The 18,530-nt window shown below is 41.7% G+C and overlaps 1 protein-coding gene across 2 annotated transcripts in view; it reads left to right on the plus strand.

Annotated features, from left to right (window-relative positions):
• MTOR (mechanistic target of rapamycin kinase) overlaps positions 1–18,530 on the plus strand; it is a 165,689-nt gene that overhangs the window by 78,896 nt on the left and 68,263 nt on the right. For both annotated transcript variants that reach the window (XM_058304419.2, XM_058304418.2), the window contains exon 29: positions 16,472–16,547. In XM_058304419.2, the coding sequence (XP_058160402.1) occupies positions 16,472–16,547 (76 nt within the window). The remainder of the gene's footprint in view (positions 1–16,471; positions 16,548–18,530) is intronic.

Consider the following 18,530-nt stretch of genomic DNA (forward strand, 5'->3'; position numbering starts at 1 on the left):
ATTTCACGTTCCATTAAGTGAAGAATATGCTTGCTTTGGAAGCAAATATAAGAACCTGTAATCTCTGTAGACATCCTTGAAATACGCTTTTCACTTGAAATAGTAACTTTGTCTTTGGAATATACTATTGCTGTTTCCATTTTATAGAGCCACTGAAGCAGCGTTACTTATAGTGTTGGATTTCAGTGTGGGTTTTTCACACACAAGCCTAATGCTTGACAACTCTCCTTCTATGCCATAATCCCGCTCAGAGCCCTTTTCCAAGCAGGACTTCTAGCTTCTCAGAAAGCAATTTCTGTTCAGGCAGCTGGAGTTAGCAATTTTTTTTTTCCCCCTCTAAATCAAAGAGCAGTAGGGCATCAAGGTAGGCCAGGGTTCACTTCCTCACATCCCTAGTACCCTTTGCCTACTATGGGATGAGGCATTTGCAGACACCCTACAGCATCTTGTGATTCTGCTCAAAAGATTCTATTTAGATTTGGCACTGTCTGCCAGCCCCTGCTCTCTTTCTGCAAATATCTAGCCCAGCTGGGCACCACAGTCTTAGCTCCATTTCATTCATGAGAACCTGGCCCCAAGTTGTCAGCATTTGACAGGATCTGCTAAATGCCATGAGGATCTTCAGGATTATCTGGCCATCAAATAAGACTGAGCTTAAACCATACACCATAGAAGTACCATGCACCATATGTACATCCTGTGTGACCCCACTGCCTTAGAACTCCCATCTAGTGACTCAATAGAGAAAGCATAAAGAAACAGTAGAGCTTAAGGATTCCCAGCCAGTGTTTTGTTTGCTCTTCCCAACAGCCACCCCCTCACCTCCTGCCCAAATGTTGTGAAAAGATTTTCATATCTGGGCAGAAAATGAACTAATCATTCATATTTGCAACCCATGAAACAGTCTTTTCTAGGAAAGGTTTTATAAATGTGGATAGGAAGCATCTAGCTTTTAGCATGAGTGCCTAGTTTCTGATACTTATTTTCTAGAATTTTTTTTCTAACATAAGGCATAATTTGGAGACAGAGCTTTTCTTAGGTTGCTTACAGATTTTCTTAAGCTGCCTAAGTTTCCTAAATGTCAATGATCTCCCCCAAAATATTAAGAAAAATAGCTAATTAAGGGAATTTCCCATGCCAATTATCTATTTGCTAAAACTTCAACAACCCCATAATGTCCTAGATTCTGAATTTCCAAAAGAAGGAGGGTACGATATTGTTTTGAGCATAGCTAAGCCGGTAGAGGCAACCATGAAGAATGGAGGACTAGAGTGTTTTCCCCATTCTCTAAGAGGCTTATAATCCCCTCTTCTGCCTTTCACTGAACAGTGACCATAAAAATGTGAAGTAACTGAGGTAATATGGAAAACCTGACTCTGTTGGGTACCTTACAGTTTTTCCTTTCTCCATTTTGCTGGTAGTGAAAGAGAGTCAGCTTGATGCTCCTGGGAAAGATGTTTATAAAAATAAAGTTTATATTCTTAATGCAAAAAGCCGGTGAGCTTTTACTTAGCCTGGGTGTTCTCAGACTTCACAGTGTTAGAGCTGACTGCCTTTGGGCAGGCATCAAGGACTGGAGCTTGTAGGACGACCCCCGGACTATACAGCTGGAAGGGATAGGAGCTAGTCTCTGTCTGTCTCTCTGTCTCTTTCTCTGTCTCTCCCCCACACACTCACTTTCATCCCCTCCCTACCCCCCCCAATAGGAATGATCTTTCGTTTTCTTGATAAGTCCCTGCTTGAGAGACTGCCCCCGTCTACCCTTAAACCATCACTTTTAAATATGGTGAGGGAGAGAAGCAGCTACCCTCAACATAAGACTCTCAGTTTGTTAAATGAGTAAATTTCAGAAGACCTGCCTTGTTGTTAAGTTTAATTGTATACCTTGTATGAATGTTTTACTTCTTCTGAAGTTCTTTAATGAGTCCCAGCTTACTTTATTGTATAGCCTTGTAATATCTTTCTATCACTTGATTTTGTTTCACTCTCATCTGAAAGTCCAAGTCTGTCACAGAAGTTTCCCTTCTCTTCCCTAAGCCTTCTGATTGCTGCTTCTACCAAGGAGTGTGCCCTGGACCTCTTAGAAATCATGTCTTTCAGACTTCCTTCCAGAAACTCTGAATTAATTGTAGCACATAACAAAAAAAAAAGTCTGTCCCTGATTTCCTCAGGACTTCATAGCAAATGTGTCCTGTTAGCCACCAGGCCAGCTGCAGAATCAGCGACAGTGCCTGCCAGCCTGAAGTGCCTCGTAGTCCAGTTGGAGTGACAGATGCTAAGGACAGTGTGAAATGCTAGGACAGAGGGCACAGAGTAGAAGGCATGCCTAGCCAGGATGAGGTCCTCGAAGGCCTCCTGAGGGAAGGGTTGCCTGGGTTTTAAAGATAAAGGAAATAGCCAGAAGTGGGAAGAGGGCATTCTGAGCAAATCTGTGAAAGGCCTTGGCTTAGTAGGAGAACGGAAGCAAGTGTGGTCAGAGGAAAGAAGGGAGAGGAGTGGTGGTAGGACCTAGAGCTGGCAAGGTACAGAGCAGCCAGGCCTGAGGGATGGATGGGGACTGTGGAAGGGATCCAGGGAAGCATTTACCACTTGGTGTCTTTGTTTTCCTGAATCTCACCATGAAAATGGCTTTTTGTATCTGCCAAACAAGACTTTTAGCTGGAAAATGGGTTATTTAGAACATTCGAATTTCTTAGAATTATCATGCATGCTTATTAAGTGCCCTGTTGGGTTATCTGGCTTTAGGATTAAGGAGGCAGTTTAAGATAGGAAACACTTAAGTACTTAGGTCTAGAATCAGGTAAATCTGGGTTCTAATCCCTTACCTCTACTTGATAGCTATAAGAACATGGGTTTCTGTTTATCAGGGAAATAAAAATTGAAACTACCTCAATCACTGGATTTTTGTGAAGATTAAGTTAAAGCAAAGGCATTCTTGAATAAGAAAAACAGGTTTGGAGAAATTACACTCTTAAGATATCAAGATTTATCATAAACTACATTAAATAATTGAGGCCATGTAGCATTGGCATGAAGATAGAGAAATGGAATAGAATAGAATATCCAGAAATAGATCCACATGTATATGCACACTTGATTTATGGCAAAGCAGCACTGCAGGACAGTGAGGAAAGGACAGTCCTTCCAGTAAGTGCTGCTGAGCAATTAGATAGGCATACAGAAAAGAAAAAAGTTCCTTGACCCCCCTCTCACACCACATACAAAATATCAAGTCCAGAAAAACATAAATTCTAAATGTGAAAAGTAAACCAATAAAGCTTCTAGAAGATAACATGAGAGATTATCATCAGTATTTTGGGATAAGCAAAGATTTCTTACACAAGGAAAAAAAACAGTAATCATAACGTCAGTAAATTAAATAAAAGTAGTCATTTCTGGTCATCAGAAGGTACTGCTAAGAGAGTGGAAAAGTAAGAAGGTATTCCCTATGCACACTCTTGAATGTATTGTATCCAGGATATATAAGGAGCTGTGAGGGGAAGGTGAGAATGATCAACCACCACACTAGGGAACCAAGAATGTCTACAACTGCAAGTAGGAGAATCACATCCATCAGCCGTGTGGGACCTAACCCCCTTATCAATTTAGAGGTAGAGTGAACATGGCCATCCCAGCGTCCACAGGATGGAGGAATATAATACGGATTGGAGTGGACTTGTTGGTATTCTACTACAGAACTGTTGTGACTCTAGCAATGGAAGAAATTATATCATTGATATGGAGACAGTGACCACGGGAGTTGCTGAGGGCAGGGAGAGGGAGGAGGAGGTGTGATATGGAGCATTTTCGGGACTTGGAGTCCTGAATGACATTGCAGGGACACATGCCAGGACATTGTATATCCTGCCATAACCCATAGGATGGGATGGGGGAGTGTGAACTGCAGTGTAAACTATGGTCCATCCAGTGTGGCAGTGCTCCAAATGCAATGAATGTGCCTTACTGATAAAAGGGGATGTTGATGTGGGAGGAGCAGGGATGGAATGGGGAGTGGGTTATATGGGAACCTCTTTTGTTTTTTAATGTAATGTTTCATGTGATCTGTTTATCATTTTTTTTTAAAAAAGACAATAAAAGGAGAAAAAAAAGAGCTTTGTCCAACAGTAAGAAAAAGAAAGGTAGCCCAATTAAGACTGACAAAAGATCTGGACAGTTATTTCACAAACAAGGATATAACAAAGGCCAATAAATACATGAAAATCTGCTCAGTGTCATAAAGAAATTCAAATTAAAACCATAATAAGATGCTACTACACACCAACCAGAATGGCTGAAATTTAAAAGACTGAAAATATAAGTGTTGATGAACATATTGAGCAATTGGGACTTCATACACTCCTGGTGGAAATGTAAATTGGTAAAACCACTTTGGAAAAAAAAATTGGCTGTATCTTCTAAAGCCAAGCATGCTCCATAACCCAACAACTCCACTTCTAGGTGTGTTCTCAACAGGAATGCAAGTACATGTGCCCCAAAAGACATGTACCATAATATTCAGAGAAGCATCATTCCTAACAGCCAAAAACAAAAACCCCAAAGGTCTATCAACAGTGACCTAGATAAACTGTGGTATATTTGTACAGTAAGACACTATTCAGCAATAGAAAGGAAAAACTTACCTTGACTTGCAACAATATTGATGCATCTCACAAGCATAACGTTAGATTTTAAAACTGGCAAAACTAACCAATTATGTTAGAACTCAGAATAATGGTTATCTCTGGGGATGAGGAAGGGAGCAGTGATTGGGAAGAGGCCCAAGTTTGGTGGAGTTTGTGTTGTATTCTGTTTCTTGATCTGGGTGGTAGTTACAAGGGTGTTTTTACTTTGTGATAATTTATCAAGTTTTACTCTTAGTTGTATACTTCAGTTAAGAAGTTCATTTAAAAATAGATGATATAACCAAGCCAAGGTCCACAGGAAGGAGGAATACAGTAAGGATCAGAGTGGACTTAATGATATTCTATTCATGAACTATTGTGGTTAATAATCGAGAAATGTGGCATTGATGTGGAAAAAGTGGCCATGGTGGCTGCTGGGTGCGGGGAATGGGAGGAAGAGAAGAGATGTGGAGGCATTCTCGGGACTTGGAGTTGTCCTGGGTGGTGCCCCAGGGACAATTGCCGGATGTTGTATGTCCTCCCATGGCCCACTGGATGGAATGTGGGAAAGTGTGGGCTATGGTGTGGAACACGGGACATGGGGTGCAGCGATGCCTGGAGGTGTACTCACCAGACGCAGTGGATGTGACATGATGATGGGCGAGAGTGTTACTGTGGGGGGAATGGTGAGGTGGGGGTGGTGGGGACGAATGGGGACCTCTTTTTTTTTTTTAATGTAATATCTTTTTAAAAAATGAATAAATTGAGTAGAATTTGGGGAAAAAATACAATAAAAACAAATGCTTATTAAAAAATAAATAAGTTCACAAATTTAAAAAAAATAGATGATATACATAAAACATTTGGACATGTAGTCAATGTCTGGCATATATTATTATTTAGGTAGGTGTGATTGTCTTGCCATCTCACTGTCACCCTAATCTATAATAATTGTGCCATGTTATTCTTGATCCAAGCGTTCTTTTTCTTCGTGATAATTACTTCCACAGTACTCGTTTCAGTTTGTTTTTGTATTTCTGCACTGCACTACATGTAAGTTCTGTGAAAGCAAAGACCTGGTCTGTCTTCTTTACCTTGGCCACCTAAGGCAAAATACAACCTAAGTTGGAAATTGTTGAATGAATGAATGAATTCCTGCCCTACTAAATAAACACCTTCTGTTATGGAGACTGATAGTCTCTCTCCATGGTCATTTTCAGTATTTTACCTTGGTAAGTTCTTCATTGGGAATCGCATCCTCTCCAGCTTTGATAAGCCCATTTTCCTTCCTTAGGTCTTAGTCCTAGAATGGAAGAAAGTGAGGACTTGAAAATCTGAGATCAATGGCTTAACCCTCTTGTTTTTATCCATAACCCAAGGTAGCATCCTTATTGTATAATCATTTCACTTCATATCCCTGGAAACCATCCATCTGTGTCTCACCCCTTTCTTTACAAATGAAGATCAGCTGGAGGACTACGGAGCATTTGAGGTGGGGTTTTGTTCCATTTCTCTTTATGCCGCAGTGTGAATGGCATGTCTGATTATTTCTACCTTCATCAAGCTATCAGTTAATCTTTATCACAGCCTGAGGGGCCACACACAACCTCTGTTGATGACAGAACAAAGAAAGGAATATGTCCCCATAAAAACAGTCTTTTCTCTGGGCATCCATATTCCCCATAATTTATCCAAGAACCTAACAAATCTTGTCTGTTCCCAAAGGGGAATCAGACTCCCATTACATTGCAATTTAGTACATCATTCTTAGCCAAAAACAAGAACTTGTCAGGGGCTATAGGACAAGATCACGAGTCCGTGCCCCATGACCTGCAATGCTTCCTTCTGGGCTGGGTCTCTGCGACACTGACTTAGGCAACATTAACTGGAAAGCAGGCCTGTAATTCTTTAAGAATGTTCAAGAACTTGAGCCAGTTTTGCCTGAGCAACAAATTGATGACAAGGGTGATTGGACTTTACAGTCTACAGATGAGGGGCTAGGTGGGCAAACAAAACCCACTCTCATGTCTTAGTTCTAAACACATGTTCCCAAGATGCTGCTATTGTGCTGCTTGGAAGTATGAGTCCTGCTTTTACAGTTGTTTCTTGGCTTCCAGAAAAGGTATGCAGTTCTGTTTTCTTTCTTCACCTCTGCTGGAAAAAAAAACACTTAGTACAGAGAAGTGAGAGGTTGCTCAAAGTACTCGCTTTTGGCAAAAACACATTCTAAACCTTTGGGTTCATGCTAACTTTGAAAATGTCAGTATACTGCTAGTAATCTCTACCCTTGTAGAAAAGTGCCAAACAACAGAGTGGGAGGACAAAAGAAATCCCTTGTGTAGTAAAAACACAAGCACAGATTGTATCTTTATGGTTAGAGTTTCTAGCCCTGTCTTTTGCTTTCATGACCTTTTATTTTCAGCCATACCCAGGAAGTCAAGTCTCTCACCAATAATCAGTAAAGTGTAAATTTACTTCTGGCTGCTCTAAGGACCTCCTAAAGGTGCACTTTATAGAACTTGCCTTTGTAAAGCAGCTTACAGCTCCAAGGGAGGTTGTTTTTCCATATAGAAAGCTGGCCGTCGATGAGGAACTGTTAAGAAGGGAAGAGTTCTGGGGTTTCTCTAAAGCTGGACAAAAGGCCAGAGGGTCTTTTCTTATAGCCCAAGACCATTCTACAGGGAGAAACTTGCTGTGTTCCAGTAATAAACCTCTCCCACAGCATCTAGCTCATCCTCAGGAATATCTTGAGATTTAATGGGACTACTTTTATGGTGAGTTAGAAAAATATTTCAGACTTTCATATACCACTATCAGAGGGAGGGGAGAAGAAGACCTGCTCATAATTAACCTATCACAGTACTCTGAAACCTTGACTTATAAGCTGCATCCTGGTTTCAAAGATGTATCTTAAAACTGATGAAACTCCAGAGGTTCTTTCTTGTCCTTGGCCACCTCTGACATAGTCTGCCCCAGTAAAGCAGAAATGTATCGGTGCTGACACCACCGGTTTCTTCAAAATTCTTTTTGATACTTCACTGGCTGTGAATTTTGGTAATCCAATTATAGTGTGTCATGGTCCTCTTCTATAAGCTTTTCCTTACCAAGAAGGTGGGCATATTATTTCTTTTCCCTGATCCCAGAATAGGCGTCTGTATTCCTATGGTATGGCCTAACTCCTTAATGGAGTTACAAGGTCAGCTCACATCTGCTTATTCAATTAAGTGTGGAGAATTAGAAGCCAGCTAGTTCTAACTAGATGCCAGCTCATTTAACATGAGCTTCATCCACACAATAGACTGAGTCAGAGCTCTTGGACATTCAGAAGGCAAGAAATCAGGATTTTACCTGAAGTATCAATTCTACTTTGAGTCAAGGTAGATAAAATTGGATTCAACCTCTGAACCTCCCTTCACACACCCCTCCACCACCACCACCTTTGTTTCTTTTCTCCTTTCTTTTCCTGACAGCTTCTTTCTAACAGTCTCTCTCAGAGCTCTTTATTTCACTCTGGATATGAAGAAGCAGAAAGGGGGAGGAAAACCTCCAGGCATCACCAGAAAAGGAGCAGTGTTCGCTGTTGTAGAATAAAAAGATAATGGCCAATTTGTCAAGAAGTGTTGACAAGAAAGATAAAGTTGGAAGTAATTAACTGGCTGACATGCTGGGAGTGATGCGCTTGCCAATAGCTCCCTAAATCAGCCAGAGCCCTGGAAATGTGACAGCCATTCATCATTTTTACCACACACCTCTGACAGGCCCCTCAGTTGGACACCGAGCCGGCACAAATTGTGGGCAGTCACACTTGACTGTGTGGCCTTTCTATGCCGTAAGAGGGGTTGTGTTAAGGTGCCCAGGCCCCACTTCCAGGAGATAGTAGAATGGGCGGCTTGCCTGACTTATCTCCGCACACTGAGGTCATCCTTGGGACAGGCTCCCTGACGCCCAGAGCTGCTTTGTAGAGCTCTGCAGGCAGATGACTTACTGAGCATAATGAGTGAGCCTGGTCATCTCTCCGCTGCAGGCGGGTGCACCCAGGAAGCTGTCAGTGGAGTCTCTCGAGGTCTGTCAGGGATGAACCAGTCATACAGCCTTAAACGACTACAGTGGAGCAGGCGCAGCTCAGTGGCTGGGCATCAGCCCCACATGTACAAGGCTTCAATCCCCAGTACCTCAAAAAATAAAATAAAATACTTATGTTCAGTCCCTGGCTCTGGGTACCTAAAGAAAAAAAGTAATTACGAAGACTCTGAATAAAGTTGGACACACCTATATGAAAAAACAGAATTCAAAATTGTATGTATGCTCTGGGCATACTCACATCTATGTATACATACAGAATATGCATAGATGAAAATAGCATTTTGGAAAGGTGGTTATATTGTGGTGAACTTCCCTTCCCCAAAATTTTTCTTCATTAAAAAGAAAAGTAACTCCCACCCACCAATCTTGAAAAGACAGAATTTTACCCTCCTTCCTAATATAGACAGTTGTTAGCTTTTTATTCCTAAGAGCCATACTTTATCACACACAGATTTAGCGTGCCCTCTAGATGCTGTGACAGACTTACTTTAAGCCATGGTCAGACAAAGGGAGGGCTGAAAACAAAGAAAGAACTCTTTACTCTTGAGCCACTTTGGGTTGGGACTAAGATATCAAGGAGTCCATTTTGATTGTCTGAGGCTGGCCACCTCTCCTGTACCAGATCTTTTTTATCTTGGTGCCTTGTTCAAGGACATTGATGTCCCAGCTTTGAAGCTTTCTAATGAGGCCAGCCTTCTCTTTCTTAACATGTGGAAATGGAATGATTATTTTTCCTAAATTCTCGAAAAAGAAAGAAAAGGTTTGACCCTGCCAGATCCAGGAATGCTCTTTTCACTTATCCTGGCTTTGAGCTATAGAACTCTTAAGGTCTTCCAGTCTCCTTTCACTTTCCCTACAGCCTGCATTTAAATTGCCCCTCAGAATCGTCCTTCCTGTCACATTTTAAATGTCTGACTTAGCATTCCACCTTCACTGCTGTCTTTTTTCCTTTAAGTTACCCTTTTCAAAAAGAAAGTTTACATCCTTGAGTTTCCTCAGACTATGCTGCTGCTCCCAGAGCCCCAGGGTTGGCCCAGCCAACCCCAAATCATCCTGACACTGTAAGGGAGACAAGTTTTTGTTTTTAATTGTGTGTTGGACACAGGGCTGTGTCGGTGCTGGGAGATGCAACAGGGTCTGATCTGAAATCATTACCACTCTATAGAAACAAGAAAACAGCTTGTTGTGGTGGTTAGGACCTGATGCACTGCCCAGTTTGGCCTAATCTTGGCTGGTCAGGAGCTCCTCAGTCAGGCCTGCTACAGCTCCCTATCAGTTGTATAGCATGTGTCATCAGCCTAGCACCAAGGGAATTCAGAGACTTCTTACTTAACAGGGCACCACATGAAGCACAGACTGTGGTCTGCACTAGAAATAGACAGGAGAAGGAAGGCCCAGAGCCACTTGGGGAGCAAAAGGGTAACGTTCTCTTAAATTCCTATTGGGTGCACTAGGAAAACCTGAGCCTCCCTCAGACGTGACCTCACATGCTTCTCATTTGACTGAGGACTTTCCATGGGGTTGGGATTTGTGTTGTGTGGTCTTGTACCACTTTGCTTTAATAGCCTATAGATCACTGAGGCATTCAGGCTGAGATGTGGGGTTGATAACCCAATGACCGTGCAAGAAGGAATTACCAAGCCAGATTACTTTGCATTTGCTATCAGCCCAGAAGCCTGTGGAACAGTGACTTAGAAGAGTCTTTAGAAAATGTGTTCTTCAGCTTTTTCTTTTCAGGTGGTAGGAATGGCATTTGGGTGCTAAGTCCCTCATTGACTTGAGAGACCCTGAGCAGACAATAACCAGTCCTTTCTGTCAGTCCCATCTTCCCCCGTGAGACTGGTCAAGACCTGCCCATGAGAAGCACTAAGGGAAAGCTTTCTGGAAAAGGAAATGTCATGGGGCAGTAAACAGGCCCCACCCCCAGCATTAGCTTCCCAGGACCACTCGTGACAACTGCCAAAGCCATTTGAAGCTCCTTTGCCTCTGTTCACTTCCTCAGTTTACCTGCTTCCCCTGCTTTGGTATGCCTACCTCTGGAAAGAGGTTTTTGGGTAATGGAAAGAAAAGATGCTTGGTGTAACCTGTACAAAGGCATTGAGTCATCTTCTTATCCTTATTTGTTAATACCACTCAACTCTTAAAAGCATTTTTCCCCAAATTCCAAGAATTTTCCCAGTTTCAAGCTCTTTAACATGACTTCCCTTAAGAAAAGTAAATCTTGAAGAGTGGGGAAGGGGGAAATGGTGGATGAATAAGAATGAATATGTCTATATAATTGCCTTTTCCCCTGAGATCCTACTGACAGATTCCCTGTGTTCTCTCAATTTCTCTTCAGTGTCTTCCTGACAGCAGGTTCATTTGTGGGCTTTGGGTTTTATGATGCAGATAGGCAGTTTGTTTGGTCTCTACAGATTCGCAACTATAAGATCACAACTGGATGCTGTCACTGGACAGTGGAATAGATTGCACATATCCCGCCTACACCCAGGTTAAGGCAGCAGTGGGAATCACTAACTTAGAAGTCCTTTTGACACAGTTCTCTTTTCCTTTTGGCCTCAGTGCACATCCAGAGGAAATGGGAAGTGTGGCCAACCTGTCATCTCTGTGCACTGCCATTGTGGGCACATTGCTGCCTGAGCCACTGTCTCTCTACACTTGTTTGTTTGCACTCCTTTCAGCTGGAACCAGAGTTAGCAGGGTCTGGTTTGTGTTGTCAGACCCTCCTCTGCTGTTGGGCTGGGCTCTGAACAGTTTGCCCTTTATATGCCTGCAGCATTAATAGGGAAAGACGTGAGGAGCACACAAGGGAGCATTTGTAGAATTGGCTGTATAAAACCCCCAGCTGCCCCATAAAATGAGAGTTCCTCATTAAGAGGGCTCTTGAGCAAAGGTGATTTCTTAACATGAGCTGAACATAAAATCTCTCCCTTCAGTCTCATAAAACCACATCTGAATTTAAAATGGGAATATTTCAAAGGACAGCCTTGTGTCACCCAAGTAGGCAGGAGACCTGAAGATTTTGGAGCAAGGAACAACTGAATTTTCAGACTTATTTATCCCATACTTCCAATGTGGACGTTGTCTATTAGCCCGGCAGCCTCAAGCAAGCTGCCTTAGAGAAGCCTGCTATGGCAGCGTGGATGTCGTTATGTTGGGAAGACTTACAGTATATTAGTAGCTTTTGAAAAGAAATAAGAAATAGAGTGAGGCTCAGAGGGGAATGTAAGTCACAGTATTAGTTAAAATGAAGGCACAGTAGGGCTCCTTTCTCCTACACAGCTAATTATATAGATAGTTAAATCTTACCTAATGTGTTCAATTATTCGTTCATTTTACAAGTATTTACTGGGTACTTACCTGATGCTGAGGTTAGAAGCTAAGGCAGTCTTTCCCATTGCAAAGCTTAGCGCACATTCTTAATTATATAAGATTACTTTAAATACTAAGTTTTTTAAGGGAAATGATAGCATTCAACAGCCTATGACCTACTGGGCCACATTTTCTTCATCTGTAAAATGTGATTATTAATAATAGTGCCTACCTCACAGAGCTGAGATAACGCATCTATACAGTAATCACAGTGCCTGGCACATGTAACGAGCTTTTGGTAAATTTGGGTGTCTTTTCATTGCTCTTTTTATAATACATCGCCTCTTAGGGTAAGGTGCCAGAAGTCATGGAGGAAGAAGAAAAAAGTAAAGTACCAAACAAGATGACAGTTTCTGTTGATCACTAAGATTATGCCTTTGTTCACTTTAACTCTCCAGAACATCCGCATCTGCAGTTAGCCTTCTCTGTCAACCTTACAGGCAGGGCTCCACAGAAGGAAAGAAGAGAAATGCAGATGAAGGAGAAAATTCTATAGGAAATTAGCATGTAAAAGCTGGAGGAAGAAAGAATAAACAGGGTGATAGCAGCTGGCTACTTTAAAATCTTTTGAGAGTGAGTGCGTATAATCTCCTTTCTTTCAGGTTCTCAAATCAAAAACCAAGAATTAAATCTTTAAAAGGGAATCGTTGTTAAAATTGACCTCACTCATTCATTTTTCATGGTTATATTTCAGTCCATTTAGTTAAGACTGTAATTTTTCAGTGATTGTCCTTACTGTTGGACAGGAGGTTACCCTGAAGCTCAGGGTACACCCCAGGGCGGTTGCTGAGGCCCTGGTCAATATCCCCTGCAGGAGAAGCCCAGCCTCTCTCCTTCCCACTAAGCCTTGTCTGGCTCCTCATCTGTCCCCACATTTAAGTAGGAAGTCCTATATAGATGACTTGTTTATACATTGGGAAGTTTGGGCTTCGTCTAAAAGGAGTTTGGCTATTTGATGATTTTCTTTTTCAATTTGCAGAGCTTTCCTGGTCTGTCTTTAGAGGAGATTTATCAATTTGTCTTTCTCCCTTCAGTTTGATACTCCCTACTTCCTGATCTTGATCAGTTTATTATAAAACTCCTTTTTATGCATAATAAGTAGGAGAGTGGGGTGAAAAGAGGCTTTCATTTATTTCTGGTTTTGTGTTATTTTGTTCACTGAATGAGGCCACCTTTAGTAATGTTTATAATTTGTTTTTGAAAATAGAATATGTTCCAGAACACAAGATTAGAAGACAAGATTAGAACAAGACAAGACAAGATTAGAACTCCTAGGTTTTTATGTCTGGTTCTTTGTTAGCTTCTGGTTGGGGCAAAGAACCACCTTACCTTTCTCGTCAGAATAATTAATTAATCCTACCAGGACCATCCCAGTGGCCCATGTTAGGGCTAATAATGTATATGGAAAAGATTCCCTACTGGCATTCTTTTTGCTGGCTTCTAATGCTTCCAAAATCTATTTGGGTTCAAGGAACTAGACAATCACACATCTATACCCAGTAATACTGTCAATACATCAGTTCAGCCAACCTCTTGCTGGTATGCAACAAAGTACAGTACCTGACTTAAGGGGCCAAGAGGCATTGAGAGCCTGTAGTGGAGGTAGTCCCTTTGAGCTTGCTTTTCATTTTCAGCTTGGAAAAATTCATTTAGGACTTCTTAAAGTTAACTGTGACACCACAGTTGCACTTTGAAATAAAAAACATTTCTAACTCCTGCAGCAGACCATCTTTCAGAGAGTGTTCTAGCTCATTTCATTCCTTGGGACCAGCGCAGAAGCCACAGTGGGTCCTCTTAGTAGATCCAGAGGTCGTGACTTCCGCCTCTAGTTACAACTCTCCCCCAGAGCCTGGAAACCCAACTCAAGTAGTGCTATTCAGAAAGGCAGTTTTCTAGTGGTTGCTCAAATCTCAACCTGAGATGTATGTTTTTCCTGTTCACAAGCATATAAATAACTATTTCCAGCAACTTTTATCCTTGGACAAAAAAACAGAAGAAAGGAAACATTTATAAGGACCTGCTTAGTACTTTCATATCTGTTATTTAATTCCCTGAAGAACCCTGTGGAGAAGGTAGCATTACCCCCAGTTAATATGGAATTTAAAACTCGAAAAAGGTGTCTTGCTTGTGGTCACATAACTTATGGTGCAGAATCTGACCTCCAGAGTTTTAAACCTCAGTCTTTTGACTCCAAATCTAGATTTGCTTCAGGTAATCTGTAGACCGTGCAGATACATTGTGGGGTGGGGGGAAATCACAGCCCTCCCTTAGGCCTTAGGGCTGAGGATACCTCTCCCTTCCCGCCCACTCAAGGAGCATTAGACCAAAGGACTGATAGATTGGAAAGATTATTTGAAATATGCATTGTAAACTTGAGGTGTTAGAGTATTACTTTTTCAAATGTTAACTTCTCGTGTTCCTCAGATTTCTGGGCAAGTTTTATTGGAAGACATGTGGAAATTGAATTTTAAAAAATAATATAACAGCAATCCCTTGCCATATTACATTGAACCCAAATCCTGGAATTTCCCAAAACTACTTAAAAATTAATTCTAGTCAAGTAGACAGTTTGTACTTGGGGCAATAAACTGAATTCTTGCTCTTTAAACCAGTCTAGACTCCCAAGTTGGTGGGTCATCTCTTGCTTCTTACCAAGAACTATGTAATCATTGTTGTCCTATGGCTTTCTCAAACCCCTTCCTCCTTCCCTCTTTTCCTATCTTTCATAACTCAGCTTTCTGTTTAGTATTAGAGTTAGATATTGTTTTCTCTCTTACATAAATTCCCATTGGAAGAAGAATCTAAGCCCCACACCCTCCTACTTTCTGGAACTCTTTGCAATCTCTGATTAACCTATTCTAGGCACCTGGCTTTCCATTGGCACTGCCCCATTATGGCATTACAGGTATAATCCCCATCCCCACTGGCCACATACTGCCTGCAGATAATCTAACAGAGCAGGGTAGTGTTAGCAAAAAGCATCTCTACACCAGAGAGGTCAGTCCGATTACCTGCAGATGTTGTCCCCTTGCAGCCAAATGCAGGCGAAGGGGTAGTTCTTGAAGAGGGACTAAGGAGGTATCTGAATTTGAAGATTAAATGAGATGGGCTTTGTCAGGGAAGGAGTAGGGCAGTTGCTTATCCACAGGCCCAGGGTTCTCTGACATTGACGTTGATGGCCCAGCCTCATTGTCACTTCTAGGTTGCTCACAGAGTCAGGTGATTTTTTTGGTTGCTCTTATACTGAAGGCAGCCGACAAGAAGAAATAAGAGTTAAAAATTGAGAGGGAACTTGGTGGTTGTGCATTACAAAAGAGGCGATTTTGGCTCCAGGGTTTCTAGTGGTTTTTTCTGTGTGTGTTTTTTTTTTATTCATTTTTTAAAAAATATTACATTCAAAAAATATGAGGTCCCCATTCACCCCCACTGCCCCCACCCCACCACTCCTCCCACAGTAACACTCTCCCCCATCATCATGACACATCCATTGCATCTGGTGAGTACATCTCTGGGCATCACTGCACCCCTTGGCCTGTGGTCCACACCATAGCCCACACTCTCCCACGTTCCAACCAGTGGCCATGGGAGGACATACCATGTCCAGAAATTGTCCCTGCAGCACCACTCAGGACAACTCCAAGTCCCGAAAATGCCTCCACATCTCATCTCTTCCTCCCATTCCCTGCACCCAACAGCCACCATGGCCACTTTTTCCATACCAATGCCACATTTTCTCGATTATTAACCACAATAGTTCATGAATAGAATATCATTAAGTCCACTCTAATCCTTACTGTATTCCTCCTTCCTGTGGACCTTGGCTTGGTTGTGTCCATTCCACATCTATGTCAAGAGGAGGCTTAGATTCCACATGGATACTGGATGAAATCCTCCTGCTTTCAGTTATAGGCACGCTAGGCTCCATGGTGTGGTGGTTGACATTCTTCAACTGCATGTTAGCTGAGTGGGGTAAGTCCAATAAATCAGAGTGTAGGAGCTAAAGTCTGTTGAGGCTCAGAGCCTGGCTATCATATTGTCAGTCCAGAGATTCAAATCCCCTATTTAAAAATATAGACATGTGCTGCCTGACTTACAATATATGAGAGGAAACTACTCTGTTGTTTGGAGGAAGGACCCCAGAGCAAACAAGGTTTCCTGTTGACCAAGTATTAGCATTTGTTAACTGCCCCCCAAACACTAGGTTAGGGGATCAGAAACCTTCATCAAATGAAATCATTCAAGCTGAACTTTCTGGGTAACATTGGATATTGATTCTTGCTCCACACATGCAAGACATTGTCCCCAACTTACTAGTTGCCATCTGTCCACAAATGATCCTCCTCCTCCTACCCACAGATATGTTGAATGTAACCACCTCTTCCTTTGTTTTCCAGCATTAATAATAAGCTACAGCAGCCAGAGGCAGCTGCCGGGGTGTTAGAATATGCCATGAAGCACTTTGGAGAGCTGGTAAGTGCCTCATTTTGCTTAGGAAAGCAAGGGGTAGGGGCATGGGGGAGTGGGGAGGATCTGGTGAAGGAGCTACTCAGTTCCTGACTCAAAAAAGTTATTTTACTTTTCTGGTTTTTTACTAATTAGGAACAGTCTGATACAGATTAACTGTATTTCTCCTCTCTGTTTTTCCTTTTGTTTGTTAGAGAAGTGGTAGGTGTATTAGTCAGCCAAAAGGGTGCTGATGCAAAATATCAGAAATCTGTTGGGTTTTATAAAGGGTATTTATATGGGGTAAAAGCTTATAGTTACAAGGCCCTAAAGAGTCTTAATTCAAGGCTGCTTTCTCACCAGAGTGTTGCCATGTTTTGAAGCAAGATGGTGGGTGATCTCTGCCTGTTCTCTTCTTCTTTCTTCTTAAGGCTCTGTGGACCCAGCTTCTGATCTCAGCTGTAGGCTGCCACAGGCCTCGTCTCTCTTCCTAGTGCTTTAGCTGTTTGAGCCTTCTCCTTTCTGTCACATGACAGGAATGAAATGACCAAATTCTCTTCCACCTCTGTGTAAATGGAGCTTTCTCTCTTCCCACGTGTCTTCTTCAGTGAATGTCCATTTATATCAGCCCACCAAGGGGGCAGACGCTCAACCCTGAGTCATACCCTACTGACATGGTCAAATCAAAACCGTAATCTTAACAGGTAATTTACTCAAAGACATCTCAGGTGAATCTAATACAGTCAAAGGCATTGCACCCAGAGGAATAGACCAATTTACAAACATAATCCTTCTTCTTTGGAATTCATAAATAATATCGAACTACAGAAGTAGTATACAGAAAAACCATGAAGAATTCCCATGTACCTCCCTCACACACCCAGTTTTCCTTCTTAACATTTTGCATTAGTGTGGTACCTTTGTTACAATTGATGAAACAGTATTATTACAATTATAGTATTTACTATTGTCCATAGTTTACATTAGGGTTCACTATGTTGTACAATTCTATGGTTGGTTGGTGATTTTTTTTTATGTTTAATTCTGGTAACCTATATACATTCTAAAATTTCCCCCTCTTAACTACATTCAAATATGTAATTCAATGGTATTAATTACCTTCACAATGTTGTGCTACTACCATCACCACTATCCATTACCAAAACATTTCCATCACCCCAGATACTCTGTACCAATTAAGAATTAACTCCCCATTCTCTACCTCCACCTCAGCCTCTAGAACCCTGTAGTCCTCCTTCTGTCTCAGAGAATCTGCATTGAATCTAGTTATTTCATATCAGTGAGGTCGTTCAATTTTTGTCCTTTTGTGTCTGACTTACCTCACTCCACAAGATTTCTTCAAGGTTCATCCACATTGTCTCATGTTTCAGAACTTCACTCCTTTCTACAGATGAATAATATTCCTTTGTATGATTTTATCATTTTTTGTCTTCCATTCTTCTGTTGATGGATGCTTGGGATGCTTGCATCTTTTGGCAATTGTGAATGATGCTGCTATGAGTATTGGTGTGCAAGTATCAGTTCAAGTCCCTGCTTTCAGGTCTTTGGCGGGTATATGCCTAGAAGTGGGATTGCCAGGTCATATCATAATTCTCTTCACTCTGGGAAGTGCCAAACTTTTCCACAGCAGCTGTACCCTTATACATTCCCACCAACAATGAATGAATGTTCCTATTTCTCCACATCCTCTCCAACATATATTTTCCTTTTTTTTTTTTTTAATTTATTTTATTTATCCCGCCCCTCGGGGCCGCCCTGCCCCATTGTTTTGTGCTTGCTTTGTGCTTGCTTTCTCTTCTCTGTGTCCATTCGCTGTATGCTCTCTGTGTCTGCTCTTCTTCTCTTTAGGAGGCACTGGGAACTGAACCTGGGACCTCCCACATTTGAGAGAAGCAGTCAATTGCTTGAGCCACCTCAGCTCCCTGCTTTGTTATGTCTTTTGTTGTCTTTCCTCTTTGTGTCTCCTTGTTGCATCATCTTTTATGTCAG

This window comes from Dasypus novemcinctus, chromosome 9, assembly GCF_030445035.2.
Source record: "Dasypus novemcinctus isolate mDasNov1 chromosome 9, mDasNov1.1.hap2, whole genome shotgun sequence".
NCBI lineage: Eukaryota > Metazoa > Chordata > Mammalia > Cingulata > Dasypodidae > Dasypus > Dasypus novemcinctus.